This window comes from Pseudophryne corroboree, chromosome 8, assembly GCF_028390025.1.
Source record: "Pseudophryne corroboree isolate aPseCor3 chromosome 8, aPseCor3.hap2, whole genome shotgun sequence".
NCBI classification, from domain to species: domain Eukaryota; kingdom Metazoa; phylum Chordata; class Amphibia; order Anura; family Myobatrachidae; genus Pseudophryne; species Pseudophryne corroboree.
This window is the reverse complement of record NC_086451.1, coordinates 350,077,588-350,095,743: the sequence shown is the minus strand read 5'-3', so window position 1 is coordinate 350,095,743 and position 18,156 is coordinate 350,077,588. Positions and strand designations below refer to the sequence as shown.

At 44.1% G+C, this 18,156-nt stretch overlaps 1 protein-coding gene across 14 annotated transcripts in view; it reads right to left on the bottom strand.

The window, feature by feature from the left end:
* The window catches only part of MBNL3 (muscleblind like splicing regulator 3), a 173,422-nt gene that overhangs the window by 13,151 nt on the left and 142,115 nt on the right, over window positions 1-18,156 (bottom strand). For 11 of the 14 annotated variants that reach the window (XM_063937487.1, XM_063937483.1, XM_063937492.1 and 8 more), the window contains 2 exons: window positions 14,745-14,981; window positions 6,566-6,619 (listed from right to left, as the gene is read on the bottom strand). In XM_063937487.1, coding sequence (XP_063793557.1) covers window positions 6,566-6,619; window positions 14,745-14,981 — 291 coding nt within the window. The remainder of the gene's footprint in view (window positions 1-6,565; window positions 6,620-14,744; window positions 14,982-18,156) is intronic. The other 3 variants (XM_063937495.1, XM_063937488.1, XM_063937493.1) reach the window with 1 other exon arrangement.

Genomic DNA, 18,156 nt, shown 5'->3' with positions numbered 1-18,156 from the left:
CTACAATGTAAGGGCCATCTTTTGCCTTCCGTTTCATTGAACCATTTAATATAAAAAATGTTTTACGTATGATCCCTCAATGTACAACGCTGAATAATATTTTAGCACTTTATAAATAAGGGATAATAATTATTGTAATTTGGGCCTAATTCAGAGTTGATCGCAGCAGCAAATTTGTTAGCAGTTGGGCAAAACCATGTGCACTGCAGGGGGCAGATATAACATGTGCAGAGAGAGTTAGATTTGGGTGGGATGTGTTCAAACTGAAATCTAAATTGCAGTGTAAAAATAAAGCAGCCAGTATTTACCCTGCACAGAAACAAAATAACCCACCCAAATCTAACTGTCTCTGCACGTTATATCTGCCCCTCCTGCAGTGCACATGGGCCCTCATTCCGAGTTGTTCGCTCGCTAGCTGCTTTTAGCAGCATTGCAAACGCTAGGCCGCCGCCCTCTGGGAGTGTATCTTAGCATAGCAGAACAGCGAACGAAAGATTAGCAGAACTGCTACTAAATAATTCCCTGCAGTTTCTGAGTAGCTCCAGACCTACTCCTAGACTGCGATCACCTCAGTCCGTTTAGTTCCTGCTTTGACGTCACAAACACGCCCTGCGTTCGGCCAGCCACTCCCGCGTTTCTCCAGCCACTCCTGCGTTTTTACCTGGCACGCCTGCTTTTTTTAGCACACTCCCTGAAAACGGCCAGTTTCCGCCCAGAAACACCCACTTCCTGTCAATCACACTACGATCACTCGAGCGATGGAAAAACGTTGCTCGAGCCTGTGCAAATCTACAAAGTTTTGTGTTAAATTACTTAGCGCATGCACGCTGCGTACCATGCGCATTTTCCACCTAATCGCTGCGTTGCGAAAAACGGCAACGAGCGAACAACTCGGAATGATCACCCTGGTTTTGTCCGACTGCTAACAAATCTGCTGCTGCAATCAACTCTGAATTACCTCCTTTGTTAGGTAAGAACCTCTTTAGACCTCACTCGCGTTTTTAAAGCTAGTACAAGGCCCATAACTGGGCCTGACAGTGGAATCCCATGAATCCACCGCTAGCATATCCACTCATGTATTTACTTACATTCATGGATGATGCTGCATTTAACACAAGTTAAAAGCATTGAGGTGAACGGAGTGACCTACAACGACCTCCTGAATGCAAGCAAATGAAACGCTAATAGCGACCTTGGCTTAGGCTCAGCAACACATCTCTAGTTAGACGTGCAAACCACTTAAATCTGTGTTTATTCTGAGAGGAACATATACTTTTAGAAAGATAAAAAAATAAGTTCCATAGAGTTATTTGTAGAACGTTCACCGTTTCAGAAATATGCTCTGGATTTTTAATGAGCACAAAATAAACCTATGCACCTCTCAACAAAACACTGCAGCATCTAGACAGAAGGAGGAAGGAGAAATTCTACATAGAGTGCTATAAGTGAATGTCAGCTATATGAGAAGAGAGACCGAGGTTACAGAAAATAATTCTGATGAAGTGAAGGTGATCTAACACAACAATACCTGCCCTTGATCAGGGATACATTCTAATGCCTACGGGATGACATCTTGCGTCATAACTCTTTTTACAATCTATCATCTACCTCTTCTGTGCTTTCCTATGTAAACAGATTTAATGGTAATAAATATAGGAGTGGGAACAATAGGACCCTTTCAATAAAAATTATTCTGACCTTGAAAACAGCTAGAAGCAAATGGCTTTACATTTTATGTTCTTATTCAACAGTGTTTCTACCGCAACAAAGGAAGCATTTGATGAATAGACTGGTAACCTATTACCACTGACTAAATGGTCTAAAGCAGCAGCTGGCATTCTGTAGGTCTTCTACCATTGCATAAGCACATGTCCCAGCAAATGGCTCCAATTGTATCCTAAGTAAGATGCCCATGCCTGGTTATTATTACATTTTTATGTTTGGGCAGGAGGACAATAAAATTGAAATCCAGGAGAAGGGGCAAGTTAACACTTTGTTCTACACCACAGAGGTGAAGCAAGGATCCAGGCAGCTTCCAATTTGGTTCCAACGGGGGTGAGTATAAAGCAGGGACGTGCTGGAAAAGCCATGCACATACTGCAGAGTAGCACAAAGGTAGGAGCTACTAAGGGATAGCTTTCTTTCATAACCTCATAACTATAATGTCCCTCAACAGTTGTCTCGGCAGTGAAGTTTCACACCCTTCCTTCTGAAATGCAATGAACTATTCTAGTTGACACCTGGAACAACCAATCAAACATTACAGCGAGGAAGAGGGCTGGGATGACAACTGAACTGCAATATGTGATGTTGTCAAGGCATCCTATATAATAAAAGGCTAACGCTGTTCCTCACCTCTATCGGGGGAAATCAAGTGTTTTGCACGCCGGCAGCCACTAGATGGCGCCCGACGAAGCAATTCAAGTGTAGCTCCATTTGGGTGGCGCTGACATTACTGTTATATTGTTCCGTCATTTTGACGGACTGGTGACTAGTAGCTCATACAGTATAAGTGGTTCAATGATTCTCAACTATAGTCCTCAGGGAACCATGCTTTCCAGGCCTACTCACAGAACAACAAGTGGCAGCTGTGGATCTTTTAGAATATGTCAGTTGGTAATAAAGACACCTGTGCTCTAGTACAGAGCATGGAAAATATATAACTTTCAGTGTGTAGGCACCTGCGATGAATGATGCGCGGCCCCGCGCTCGTTCATCGTTGGTGCCGGGTCGCTTATGCATGCAGGCCAATATGCACCGCAGCACATACGCTAGTACTGGCACGTGACGGATATATTGCGCAGATGCCAGGACCCGGGGGTTGGCTGTCTCTTCTCCTTTCCAGGCACGGGGGTTGCAGCAGCCCCCCTACCAAACGTAAGTAGGAAACGTCGCTGCTGAGGACTGTTGTTGTGAAACATGAAACTGGTTAGTTAAGCCAAGATATGTATATTTAACACACTGATTGTAGACATCACCTGTCTGCAAGAAGGAAATCTAATGAAAAGTACAAACAAATATTTATGCTATATAATGTTTTTCTTTTTTAAGTAACTAAAAATATATTTTTTTCACCACTACAACTCTTCGGTTGTGCAATCGTATTAATAAAGTATCCATCAATCCTAGTACATACAGCTAATAATTTTGTGCACATCCTGTGGCCCACAATTATACTCGTTAACCAGTTATACAAAGATATACTGTATTGACCATGCACTAAGTTGCACACATTGCAACATTATTTTAAATATATAACCAATTACGTTAAGTAAATGCACGCTAAAAGAAATATAGGGCTTATGTAATAGGCTGCGAAATGCAGTCTGGACCTAATTCAGATGCGGTTGCAGAGCTGCTATTGTATGCAAATTGGACAATGTTTTCTTACCGTCATGCATCTGAGACGCAGTGCGCACGCTCAGCGAGTGAAATGCGATTGTGGTCGCACCGAGAAATTAGTCGCAAAGTGAATGACAGGAAGACAGCGTTTGGGGGTGGTGTTGGGAGTGGTTAGGTAAACACAGGCATGTCATGGCAGTTCAGATGGCGTTTTCTGGGTGTTCATAGATTAGCAGTTGCTCCTGGAGAGCCCTCTGCATCCCTGAAGAGCAGGTCTACAGAGGCACTCAGACTGCAACATTAACCGATTTGCAACGATGTATCAGCAATAATATGCCTTCGGACTGGAAATGATGCAATAGCAGTGGACATCCCTATGCTCAGGTTAGCTTCTGTCCATATTAGCATATACTGCAGTTGCGTACAGCAAAGGATTGCAACAGCAGTACCAAGAACAACCATATCTGAATTAGGCCTTCTGGCCAGGAATTCCAGGCCGGTATGCCTGTATTTTTAAAGCACCAATCATGTAAATGATTGCCACTTTAAAAATACATGCATACTCACAGAATTCCCTCACAGACTGCATTTCGCAGGCTATTACTTAAGCCCCATAGTCATTAGGGCAGTCATACAATTTTTGAACTAGCCAAAATGCATCCTGCTTGCCTAGTCAGCAGTACATAGAAGCAATTGTAGCCAACTTGGTGCATGCCCAGGACAAAGCACAGAGAAACATTTCAAATACAGAAGGTAAATACTTCATAAATGAGGAAGAAGGGATGTCTTGGACAGAGATAAAGCATATCTAAACCCATTTTTGCAAAGGTAAGAAACTTGGTTTGTAGCTCAATGCTGTACGCTGAAAGTTCATATAGACTGTCAGGTTAGAGTAAGCCCTCCATAATTATCATATAAAGCAGGCGCAAATACATGTTATACAAGTGACAGGAATTTATATCTAAATCATAACTACTCTCCAAATAAAAGTCACTTGACTATAAAACAACATATTTTTTTATAACTATTTTAGTTTTAGCAATAAAGAATAAACAGGAGAAAAGTGCAGTGTGACACGTTTACAGCCATCAAGGACCTGGGTGTACCGTATCCTAAAGATGTGATGCACTGTAAATATCATTTATTTAGATTTATTTATGCAAATTTATTTTTTATTATTAATTCTTTGAACTTTTCCACAAAGTAATTTCTCTGTTTTCAATGGAATTCTTCTTGATCCGTATAGTTACTGTTGACAACAACATGTACTGTAGCACTCTAGTGGCTGGCAAACTATACAAAGGCCGGATTTAGGTTTGTGGGGCCCCCGGGGCAACTATCCTGTCATTATGAAATAATATGATGGCAATGTTATTAAAAAGTGCAATGTATAAATACTCCCAGCACCGCAAATGTGTTATACACACTGCAGTGACCCGAGTTCACATTATGACACACAACAGAAACCCTAATTTACATATGCCATAATACCTCCCATGCTGGAGATGCAGCTCAGTATGGAGACCCCAGGAAACCTTGCCATCCTGTGGTTTATCTGGCACTGACTACATGTCCCAGCATGCCCTGCCATAGTTTTAGCAAGCCTAACAGCAAAACTGTGGCAGGATATGCTGGGACATTTGATTCCACAGCAGTAGGAGCTCTACACATTACCTACGCCTAGTCTACAGTGTAAGGAACAATGTATGCTGTGCACAGAACCTAGACTTCTTAGCCATTCACTAAATAGAGACTTTGCTTTCAGTTTCCAATAGTTTATGAAAAAGCAACATCCTCCCATTACTAATAAAATGTAGCTATCAGCAATAGTCCCTGGAGGCAGCCATTTTGTTTGGCTGAACCAACATGGAGAATACAGCCTATTAATTCTGTAAGAACTAGGGACATCACTTAAGTATAAGTTCTCTGATGTCACTGGTTCTCTGTAAAATGGCGGGCCTAATATCTGAAATGAGGGCCTGTTTGAGGTGCACAAAATACCAATTAAACATAACTTTTGTTTAAAAATAAACATACATACAGATAGCAAAATGTTTAGTAAAACATAGTAATACTAGATATCTGTAAAGATTCGAAATATACTGTATGTGAAATGAAATGAAATGTAATAAAGTTCAACTGTGTGCCCATGTTTGGTCTTCTTTTAAAGTACAGAACATGTGTATATATGAGGATTGTAGGTAATTTCTTAGGCTCTTGCAATAGACTTAAGGTACCCATACACTAGTGCGATTTTGCCCGATTTCATATGATTCCGATGTTTCAGGCCAACAAATCGGATGAAAACGGGCAAAGCGCATGTGCTTTACCTCAGATCCGATCCGATGCACGGTCCCGTGAGCATCGGATCGGAGCACCTAGATCGGAAGTACTGCACTATAGATATGCCAGATCCCGCAGGCATGGCTGGGATCGCATATGATACATCGTATGCAAAAGGACCGCATGCGATGTATCGTATGCGATCCTGCCGCCCGGTAAGCTGCCGGGCGGTTCAAGGGAAATCTTATGCGACTTCTCCCTCGGAGAAGTCGCATAAGTGTATGGGCAGCATAAGTGTATGGGCACCTTTAGACTACGTCAACAATTAATTTAATTAATGGGCATATATGGTTCAAGTTCAGAACATGGGACCCCCCGGATCAGCATACTAACCTGCTTCAGAACATCATTAAACTTGTTCAGGACATTAAAAAGTGTACCCTCCACATCTGAAACGCCGCACTTTAGCAAATATACCCCATACTATCTATATGTATGTACATTTTTAAACAAATGTTAAATCTTAATATTTTGTGTGCCTCAAACAGGCCCTTTTCCTCTTCTCCTCACGTGTCTCGTTTAGTCTGTGGCAGTACCCCCTATTCCCTAGCAAATTAGTATCAGATAGTAAGATCATTTGGGCTTGGAGACTAACAATAAAAGAACTTATTCATTCCTAGATCATTTTCTCTCTTCTCTTAACAGGTCTAATATTTGGTCAGCCAATAAAACGGCTGCTTCCTCTGTATGAATGAGACAGATTGCTTAACATTAAATTCATAGGAGTTTTGGGTAAGTTTAAGATTAATACATTGGCTTCAAACCAACAGACAACATTAAATGTATGTTAACAGCTTTTCATGTAGATAATAACACAAACAAGAATTCATGCACTTGAAGATGGTTACATGCAAAGCAAGAAGGTCATAGGTTCAAGTACCAGGTCAAGGGTGGTGCTGAGGGATCGCTTCAGTGATGTAACAGCTGGCTGAGTCTTAATTAGCAGGCAGGGAGCACATGATGGCAATGGGCCGAAAGGGGTCAAGCACAACAACAAAGACCAGCAAGCAGAGGCATGTCATAAGAGTAGTAACATTGTGAAGAGGTGAAAAGGAAAAAAAAAAGAATGCATTATATAATATATTTAAAGCCAGACATGCACGGAATGGTGACTATTGTTAATGCAGTATAATAAAACTAAACAAGCTTGATTTTGCTTTCTCTTAGAGAGCAGCAACCCACAACATTCCATCTGTTCTTGATTTACTCTTTAGCTCACAGAGTTCGTATAGGCGATGTACTAGAAGATAATAAAGCCATCTTACATTTTTGATATGATAAATAGATGTGGCTGCCACGTAGGCCTCATTCAGGCCAACTAGAATGGCTAACAAGGGCCAAAATAAATAAATAAGTAAGGAATTCTAGATGGTTATTCTATATCACTGTATGTGGTTGGGCAGAAATGCAACCTTTAACTATAATTTACATTTTTTATATTTTTACATTATTCTCCCTGTAATTACCCTCCTCATGTCTCTGTATGCCTCCTTATATCTCATTGCCTCCCTCATATAGCTCAATGCCCCTCCTCATTGCTCCCTTCTAGGTCATTGTCCTCCAGTTATACAGTCTCATGTTTCACTGCTATCCAGTTCTCTCCTCTCATGCTTCACTGCCATCCAATTGCCCCCCCCCCCCCCCCCTCATGCTTCAGTCAATTCAATTGCATCTGCTCACACTTCACTCTCATCCAATTCCCTCCTCTTAGGTTTCACTGCTTCCAATTGCACCCTGTCATGGTTCACTGCTATCAACCTCCTCTAATGCTTCATTGTTATCCAATTGCCTCCTCTTAAGGGTGGTACACACAGAGAGATGTTTGCTTAATTTCTAAGCAATCTGTGATAGCGATGCGCGGCTCCGCGTGTCGCTATTGCTGACTCTAGATTGGCATTCTTGCCAAATCTAATCAGACCGCTCTGTGTGCTGAGTGTCCTAAGATGTCTGAGTGTCCTAAGATGTGTGCTGAGCAATCTGTGCTAGAACGCTCAGCACACATCACTGGGACACATCTCTCCGTGTGTACCCTGCTTTATGCTTCTCAACCAATCCAATTACCTCCTCTCACGCTTCGCAGCCATTTCAATTGCCTCTGTTCACACTTTCCTCTCATCCTATTGCCTCCTTTCATGCTTCACTGCCAATCCAATTGTCTTCTCTCAACCTTCACTGCCAATCCAATTGCATCCTCTCACACATCATTGTCACTTTTAACACTTCAAAAAAAAATGCATGTGCCTAATCTAGAGGAAATCAATTAGGTGTATGTGTCTGTATAAGTGTGTACTGAGTGACCATTTAATAATCTCCTGTGAACATCAATACCTCAGTTAATTGTGACAATCATTAGAAGTTAGGTTAGGATAATAGAGTTGTTAAAACTTAGGGAAAGATTTACTAAGCGGCAGCTTTTGCAAGCCACTGACTCGCAGCAATTTTGACACTGAAATTTAAAACAGTAATATTAGATGCAAAACACGCTGGGTTATGCGTTTCATTTCGGGGTCAAACCCGCAGAGAATCAGCAGCTTGTAAAGTAAGTCAGGCTTCTAGAGAGATAGGGATGAAGAAAAGGTTGCTGCTGTAAGATATGCAAAACATTTTATGCTGACAAATAACTAAAACACATTCACGTTCAAAGAGTTAACTTCAATGTGGAAGGATGAAATGTACATAATGTATGTTATTTCACACAATATCGTAATAAATCTCATTTACCCCACCCCCTTCCCCCTCAAGAAAAGAATACATTTTAAGATAATTAATTTCTTTTAAAACACATTTTAAATACTTATTGTATTTTAAATAGCGAAATATTCCCGGCAACAATTCTTACTCTTAAAAAAGAACTAAACACACAAACTTACTGAATATATAGCTCCTGCTACTAAATGATGGATGAGTTGTCAGGGAGGGGGTGTGTCAATTCATTAAATAGCTGGCTAAGGAGATCTTGCGTTTGGGGTGATTGGTGGGACCCCCCCGTTAGTACATAGTTGCTACTCTCCTGGAATTCCTGGGATATGTTCCCATGTGACAGTAAGCACATCTCCAGCAGAGGGCCCACTTGCCAGCATGGATGATGGACTTTTTTAATCACAGCTTATATCAGACATGAAGCAAATTCCATCATCAACCACTTGCCCCATGAGTGGAAACAGAGTAGGCAGTGGCCAGCGTCTCCATACTTCTAGCACCTACTGGGTGATGCAAATTATTAATCGAGTTACACACTCCGAGTACTGTACTGGTTAGTTTGGGGTTTCACCCAGCAGGGGCTAACTAATGAGCCGGTGTACTGGTTGTGAGTGATAATCCCTATCGATTAAATATATATATATATATATATATATATATATATACATACACACACAGTATTATACAGATAGCTAGTGCTAGATAAATGATAATAATAATTTTACCACAGGTAGATTTAAGATACGATTTTTTTGTGTTTAGTTCCATTTTAAAAGTGATAATGGTAGCAAAAGACATCAATATTTTAGTATGTTTTGGGTGATATAAAGACATGTCTAATGATTATCTATAACAAAAGATGTATTCATGCAGCAAAGCTATATTGCATTTCAGATAACGCAACCATGTGCCTTGTCAGAACATAAGGTATATGAAAATCAGTGTGTAGTATCATGCCATTGTCACCTGCACATGTGATATTCCCTCAGTTCTCCTGTGCATTGGTTCTGTGGCGTCATTACTATGACCACGTCTGGCAATCAGGCATTTGTTCTGTGGCCACCACAAGTTTGGGGATTTTGATGTTGTGGTGGTAGCAGATATACTGATGTGTTCTATTGCCTGTTAAACTCAGCAGGAACAATATCTCCTCTATGTATATTCCCTCTAATTCCACCTTTCCCCCAAGGGGTGAGTACAAGTCAGCCAATCATGGCTGTGAGAGAGGATTAATAGATCAGCAGTTTCAAAAGGATGTACTGGGGCTAGACTAACATATCAAATGAATGGATGGCGCAGCGGGCAGGTTAATGTCTAACCACGCCTGCCCATATATACATTATACATTATACAATGGAGCAGTACTGTACTGTGGTAACCATTTTAGGACATGATCCTGTGACACTGGGGTCTGACTGAACCACACCCAGTCAGAGGCAGAGCTGTATGACATTCCCTTAAACATTTCAGAGCATAACCACAGTAAACATATTAATCCCAAATCATTGGGGTACGGGTCATTGGGTCGACTCAACTTAGGTCGACAGTCATTAGGTTGACCACTGAAGTTCGACATGGGCATTAGGTCGACAGGTGAAAAGGTCGACATGAGTTTTTGAACTTTTTTTGGTGTCGTTTTCTTCGTAAAGTGACAGGGAACCCCAATTAGTGCACCGTGTCCCCTCGCATGGCTCGCTCGGGCAAGGTTACCGTTCCAATCATAGTCCACGTGGATCGTGAAGTATGGAAGATTCAAAAAATGAAAACATTTTTTGTGAAAAACTCATGTTGACCTTTTGACCTGTCGACCTAGTACCTGTCGACCTAATGACCATGTCGACCTACAGTTGTTGACCTAATGACTGTCGACCTAAGCTGTGTCGACCTAACGACCGTATCCCAATCATTGCATCCTGTCTTTAGCACAATCTCACATAGCTAGATCTGTCAAGGCCCATACTTTTGTGAATGCACACCGGACTTGGTGAATTAATTAAACATTATTCTATTGTTTTATTTAAAATTATAATTATGGGCCTAATTCTGAGTTGATCGCAGCAGCAAATTTGTTAGCAGTTGGGCAAAACCATGTGCACTGCAGGAGGGGCAGATATAACATGTGCACTAGAGAGAGTTAGATTTGGGTGGGGTGTAATCAAACTGAAATCTAAATTGCAGTGTAAAAATAAAGCAGCCAGTATTTACCCTGCACAGAAACAATATAACCCAACCAAATCTAACTCTCTCTGCAAATGTTATATCTGCCCCCCCCCCCCCCCCCCCCCCTGCAGTGAACATGGTTTTGTCCAAATGCTAACAAACTTGCTGCTGCGATCAACTCAGAATTACCCCCTATATTGTAAGGATTATCCCATTGGTTAAACTCAGACGTACAGTGTAAATAATCTAGTAGTCCGTGTGGGAATATTCTAGCCTGTAGGTGCCACTCTTGTCTACATTAACATCACAGGTCTTTTCCGACAGTAAAAATCCTCAAGCAGTCTGGCAGTGCAAATGCTGTTTTGTGACACCATGGGGCAGATTTATAGATGAACACAAGTCTGCTGTGCACTTACGCCTCCACTGTGTGTACAGAGACAAATGCGTATATTCACCTGTATGCTGAGCTGTACGCAGTTGTGTGACTGCACCATCCTATTCAAGTACAATTCAATGCCGGCTGTCAGGAACCCGGCGTGCAGAATACCGACGTCGAAATCCTCACAGCCGACAATGCCGACAGGAGGAATCCCAGCGCACCAGGGCTATTCCAACTCGTGGGTGTCCACAACAACCATAGAGTGGGAATAGATCCAGTGGCGAGCACAGTGAGCCACCGAGCCTGAAAAGGAACTCTTAGCTCTCACCCCGCAGTCGGCATTCTAGCGGGTGGGATGCCGCTGTCGGGATATTGAAAACTGGCATCCCGTCCGCCGGTAAAACGTATATATAATCCCTTGTAGTTACATTGATATATCCTCATTACACTTAGCCAACTTGCTTTCAACTCTGAATTGGCCCCTGTGTGTTTATTTTTGCACAAAAGCATCCATTTTTATATGAAAGCATGGGGCTTATTGCACCATGGTAGCTGTGTCTGCTTGGGTTGAAAATATAACATCTTGTGATGAGTAAAGCTGGACAGTAGGTGGGAGTACCTCCAATCAAATGTTTTTTTGCAATGTCCAGGTATACTTTTAAATATACACACAAGTGACACGTATCTTAAGGCCGTGTACACACGGTGAGATTCGGACTTATCCGATTCTCACTGTGCGACGGGGGGCCGGGTCGGCACTTAGCCAGTATCGCAAGCACATAATTAGTGTGCTTGCGATCCTGGTTCTGTGCGATTTTGGCTGTCAATCCTGACTATCTCTTCTATAGAGATAGTCAGGATTGACTTGCCTGCACAGCCTATTTTTTAGGCCGATGCCGACCGCGCGGGGCCGCGCATCGGATCGGGATCGCAAGGTGACTGTCACCTTGCGATCTGCACTATCTTTTCTTCCGATTCTGACTATATAGTCAGAATCGGAAGAAAAGATCTTACCGTGTGTACACACCTTAAGACATTGCCAACACAGAGCACTCTTACTGGGACTGTTCTAAAACTCAGAAATAATGGGGGCTGTGTGCTTGTTACTTGCATGGGGAACACAATTAGCTGCAAACATACAGAATGACTTATACCATTTATTTAAAAAATAGGACAGTAGAAAAAAAAAGAAAACGACCCCTATAAAGCTCATCATAGCAGCTTTATCTACGTAGCATACCAGCAGGGCCGGTTCCGGGGCTTCTGGCGCCCCGAGCGGCATTAGGGGGTGTGGCTTCGTACAGGGGGCGTGGTCATTTACGCCCCCTGTACAGACTGAAATGATGTGCGGTGCGTGATGACATCATCGCGCACCGCACAGCAAAGGTCCTCTCCACGAAGGGAAACTAGACGCGTAGCGTCTAGTTCCCTTCGTGGAGAGGACCTTTGCTGTGCGGTGCGCGATGACGTCATCGCGCACCGCACAGTAAAGGACCTCTCCACGAAGGGAAACTAGACGCATACGCGTCTAGTTTTCCTTCCCAGCGGCAGCGGGGGGCAGCGGCCAGCGGCAGCAGGGGGGCAGCGGGCAACGGGGGGCACACAGCAGCAGCGGATCTTGCCCTGGTGCGGCGCCCTCCGGATGGCGCCCTGCGCCCTCCGGAAGGCGGCGCCCCGGGCAAAAGTCCTGCTTGCCCGTGGCAAGATCCGCTACTGCATACCAGTACTCCCAGGGGTACTCATTCAGGGCTCATGCAGACAATGTTCTGTAATAGCGTGGTGGGGCAGCTAGGTGATAATTAGTCATAAAGGGAAAACAGTGTCCTAAGGATCCTTACCCACAAAGCATCACAGTACGTCCTTGATACCAGGCAGGAAAATACAGTCACATGACCACTGGTGCTTCCTGCATAATAGAGATTATGTGGATTTTGTGAAATCCACAGAATTTCTGACGCAGCGCCCCTAATGTTAGGACTATGAAATTATTATGGGGTCTATTCATCACTTCACTGATACAAAAGTAGATGAAAATGAACGTTTTGCCAACTTTTGTATGAATTAAATATCAGTGCCATTTATTATAAAAGTAACCCAGTAGATATCATGAATATCACAGATATCTCCTGCTTCCCTTTCATCCCTGCCATACACTAGTATGGGAAGCTAAATTTATCAAGCTTCAAAAATACAACATTTTCAGGGGTTGGATATGAAATCCCGGCGGACGGGATCCTGGCTGTCATTATCCCAACAGCGGCATCCCACCAGCCAGAATGCTGGCAGTGAGGTGAGCGCTATAAAGACCATTGAAGGCCGTTGCGCTCGCCATGCTGTGGACTCGGTGGCTACCTGCACTCGTCACAGGTTCTATTCCCACTCTATGGGTGTCGTGGACACCCATGAGTGGGAATAGCCCTGGCGAGGCTGTCGCCATTCTCGTCTGTCGGGATTCAGCTGGGATATTAACTAGAGATGAGCGGGTTCGGTTTTACGTGGATTTACCCGGATCTTCTTATTGGCTCTCGGATGTCACGTGTTTTGGTTAGCCAATAAGAAAAATCCAGAAAATCTGAACTTCCGTTAATTCTGGCGTTAAGAACCGAGTAAATCCGAACCCGCTCATCTCTAATATTAACTACATCCCATTTTCAGAGCTTAACTGCGGGGGCATTTGTCATCATCAGATGACATTGCTTCCCGTATCCCCACTGCTTACCTACTGGTAGGAGTCCCGTTCGCGAAGAGGGATCCATCCGCCACTGCTCGGCTCCTTCCACCTGAAGTCGTGTGTGCATGAACCCAAGTTTACGCATGCGCACTAACACTGCTTAGTCAGGCTCCACAGTACTAAGGTAAAATAGATTTGCAGGGACAGCTGATCTTCAGATCAATGTTGAATTGCTCCAGCACTGGCAGTAAGTAGAATACTTTATTATCGGTGGTTGAATAGGCCCCTGTATGTTTTACCAGTTTCTAGTTGATTCAAAATAATACATTTGTTAAAAAAAGTAATCATTAAAGTTCCAGAGAGTAGCCAGTTTGACACATGAAGACTGTAGGAAAAAGTTAGTATTCAAGACGGGGTTCCGGTATGAATGGTCGACCATGTTATGGTCGACAGTCATTAGGTCGACAACTATTGGTCGACATTGACATGGTTGACATGGACACATGGTCGACACATGAAAATGGTCGACACATGAAAGGTCGACACATGAAAAGGTCGACATGAGTTTTTTTACTTTTTTGGGTGTCGTTTTTTGCGTAAAGTGACTGGGAACCCCAATTAGTGCACCGCGTCCCCTCGCATGGCTCGCTTCGCTCGCCATGCTTCGGGCATGGTGCCTTCGCTCTGCTACCGCTTCGCTCGGCACAGATTACCGTTCCAATCGTAGTCCATGTGGATCGTAAAGTATGGAAAAGTTCCCCAAAAGAAAAAAAAAGTAAAAAAAACCATGTCGACCTTTTCACGTGTCGACCATTTTCACGTGTCGACCATGTGTCCATGTCGACCATGTCAATGTCGACCAATAGTGGTCGACCTAATGACGGGCATCTCGGAAACTATTCATACAATTTTAAACAATGCATTTTTCTATTGAAACAAATAAAGTTATGATAACATCTGGATTTCCCAAACACATGCATATAGTAAAATACACATAAATAGGAAATGATGAATTATTTATCCTATACCATGTTTCATCAGGGAGATACGACCTAACAGCTGCAAGTCCTGCAAGGGTTAAGTACATTTTAATTAGCCCCCAGACACTAAGGCTCCAGAGAGAGAGGGAGCGACTGGGCAAGCCCTTACCATAGCAGCTGCTGCTGTTTGGTTCACCTGGTGCTGAGCTGCCTTTATTTTGGCTTGCAGGTGTGCAGGGGGGTGAAAGTACTTGCATTTCTCCCTAGAGCATCGCCCTTTGATGTAATCCATGCAAACTGTTACAGTGTTTTCGTTGGTGTCGATCATGTTGATGTCTATCGGGTGCGCATAGCGGCAGTCATTTTCACCACGGGTGCAGTTCCCACGCTGAAATTCTCTGCAAACCTTAACAGGAATAAACAAATTAGGTTCTTTTATTAGTAGATTTTTTTATTTATTATACTAGAGTGACCATATTATCCCTTTTGTCTGGGATGCTCATGGATTACACGGCTCTGTGGCTGGCTGACTTCAAGCCTACATTTCAGCTGGTTTTAATCAGTCACAGAACCTGTGTAATCCATGAGCGTCCCAGGTAAAAGGGATAAAATGGTCACTATAATTTATACATGTATAATATTTATATAGATAATGCTCATACTACTTAGGACCTAATTCAGCATGAGTCGTAGATGTGCAAAACATCGCACATCTACAGCCCAGAGAGAGAGGGAGCGACTGGGCACACTAATATCCAGGGGGGGACGCCTAGCACAGGGCAACTCCGCCCCGCATGCCAGGTCCTAGCTCCCCCTCACAAACATGCGAGTGCATCGCACAGCAGCAATGCTCTCACATGTTTAGGGTTGCCCTCTGCCTATGCAGCCTAGCTGTTAAGGCAGACGTCAACCTGCAGCGTGTGACATCATGCCGTCGCTGTGGCCCACCCCGCAAATGGTACGGACACGCCTGCATTGTCCGGACTGCGCCCCCCCCCCAAAGCCGCCCATAAAATCCCGCCCCCTCCCACCACGCGAACGCCTCTGCCTGGTTGACAGGTGCCATTGCATCACACTGTGCGGCTTCTGCGCACGCGCACACTCCAGAAAGATTCCACATGCGAACGCATTCGTACCATGTTCCATGCTGAATTAGGCCCTTAGGGGGTCATTCCGAGTTGTTCGCTCGGTATTTTTTTCTCGCAACGGAGCAATTAGTCGCTAATGCGCATGCGCAATGTCCGCAGTGCGACTGCGCCAAGTATATTTGCTATGCAGTTAGGTATTTTACTCACGGCATTACAAGGTTTTTTCTTCGTTCTGGTGATCGTAATGTGATTGACAGGAAGTGGGTGTTTCTGGGCGGAAACTGGCCGTTTTATGGGTGTGTGCGAAAAAACGCTTCTGTTTCTGGGAAAAACGCGGGAGTGGCTGGAGAAACGGAGGAGTGTCTGGGCGAACGCTGGGTGTGTTTGTGACGTCAAACCAGGAACGACAAACGCTGAACTGATCGCAGATGCCGAGTAAGTTTGAAGCTACTCAGAAACTGCTAAGAAGTGTCTATTCGCAATTCTGCTAATCTTTCGTTTGCAATTTTGCTAAGCTAAGATTCACTCCCAGTAGGCGGCGGCTTAGCGTGTGCAAAGCTGCTAAAAGCAGCTTGCGAGCGAACAACTCGGAATGACCCCCTTAGTGCGAGATGTTAATGCTAGGGAAAGAAATAAAACATGTTTTTGGGCTCATTTAAGTAAAGTGCTATTGCATGTTTGGGATCCATCTGCCCCCATGCACATTCTGTTCCAAATCAGAGACACTGGGGAATAGGTAGCAATAGCAAACCTTTTACAGAGGAAAAGAGGAGGTGTTGCCCATAGTAACCAAGCAGCTTTTAGCTGTCCTTTACCTAGTACATTCCATAAAATGGTAGTTTAATCATACTTACCTACTCTCCCGGAAGCTGCGGGAGGCTCCTGTTTTTTGGGGTAGCCCCCCGCACCCCCGGAAGAGTGGGCAGGTCTCCCGCATCCTGCTCGCACCCAAGTGATGCGAGCAGGATGGAGAGATAACCTCCCGCATTCGCGGAACCGTCGGGTGGAGAAAGGGTTAAAATGACGCTAATCGCATCATTTTAGCCCCGCCCCCTTCCCGCGGACCCGCGAATCGCGGCATTTCCCGATGCGGGGGCGGGTCTTAGTGATGTCACAGTCCGCCCCCGCCCCCAGAAGACACCTGCAGCGTCTCCTCTCCGGGCTTCTCCCGGAGAGGAGAAATAAAATGTAGGTAAGTATGGATTTAATAGATCTCCCCCACTGTGCAGGACACTGAAATCACTTCTGGAAAGCCAGCAAATACAGTTTGAAATAAAGTAGGGAACCTAGTAAAAACAAATAACCAGTTTGCCTGCGTACATGCCTGATTATACACTAGTATATGTACACGAGGCAAATTTAGAGAAACATCGCTGAAAAAATAAGATTTTAAACCTACCAGTAAATCTTTTTCTCCTAGTCCGTAGAGGATGCTGGGGACTCCGTAAGGACCATGGGGTATAGACGGGCTCCGCAGGAGACATGGGCACTATAAAGAACTTTTAGTATGGGTGTGCACTGGCTCCTCCCTCTATGCCCCTCCTCCAGACCTCAGTTAGAGAACTGTGCCCAGAGAAGATGGACAATATGAGGAAAGGATTTTGTTAATCTAAGGGCAAGATTCATACCAGCCCACCCCAATCATACCATATAACCTGGAATATATGCAACCAGTTAACAGTATGAACAAAAAACAGTATCAGTCAAAGACCAATTCCAACTGTAACATAACCCTTATGTAAGCAACAACTATATACAAGTCTTGCAGATTTAGTCCGCACTGGGACGGGCGCCCAGCATCCTCTACGGACTAGGAGAAAAAGATTTACCGGTAGGTTTAAAATCTTATTTTCTCTTACGTCCTAGAGGATGCTGGGGACTCCGTAAGGACCATGGGGATTATACCAAAGCTCCCAACCGGGCGGGAGAGTGCGGATGACTTTGCAGCACCGACTGAGCAAACGCAAGGTCCTCATCAGCCAGGGTATCAAACTTGTAGAATTTAGCAAAAGTGTTTGAACACGACCAAGTAGCTGCTCTGCAAAGCTGTTATGCCGAGACGCCTCGGGCAGCAGCCCAAGAAGAGCCCACCTTCCTAGTGGAATGGGCCTTTACCGGATTTGGTACCGGCAATCCAGCCGTCGAATGAGCCTGCTGAATCGTGTTACAGATCCAGCGAGCAATAGTCTGCTTAGAAGCAGGAGCGCCAACCTTGTTGGCTGCATACAACACAAACAGAGCCTCTGTTTTCCTAACGCTGGCCATCCTGGCTACATAAATCTTTAAGGCCATGACTACATCCAGGGACATGGAGTCCCAGTCCCCCGTAGCCACAGACACCACAATAGGTTGGTTCATATGAAATGAAGAAACCACCTTAGGCAAAAATTGAGGACGTGTCCTCAACTCTGCTCTATCCACATGGAAAATCAAATAGGGGCTCTTGTGGGACAAGGCCGCCAATTCGGACACCTGCCTTGCAGATGCCAAGGC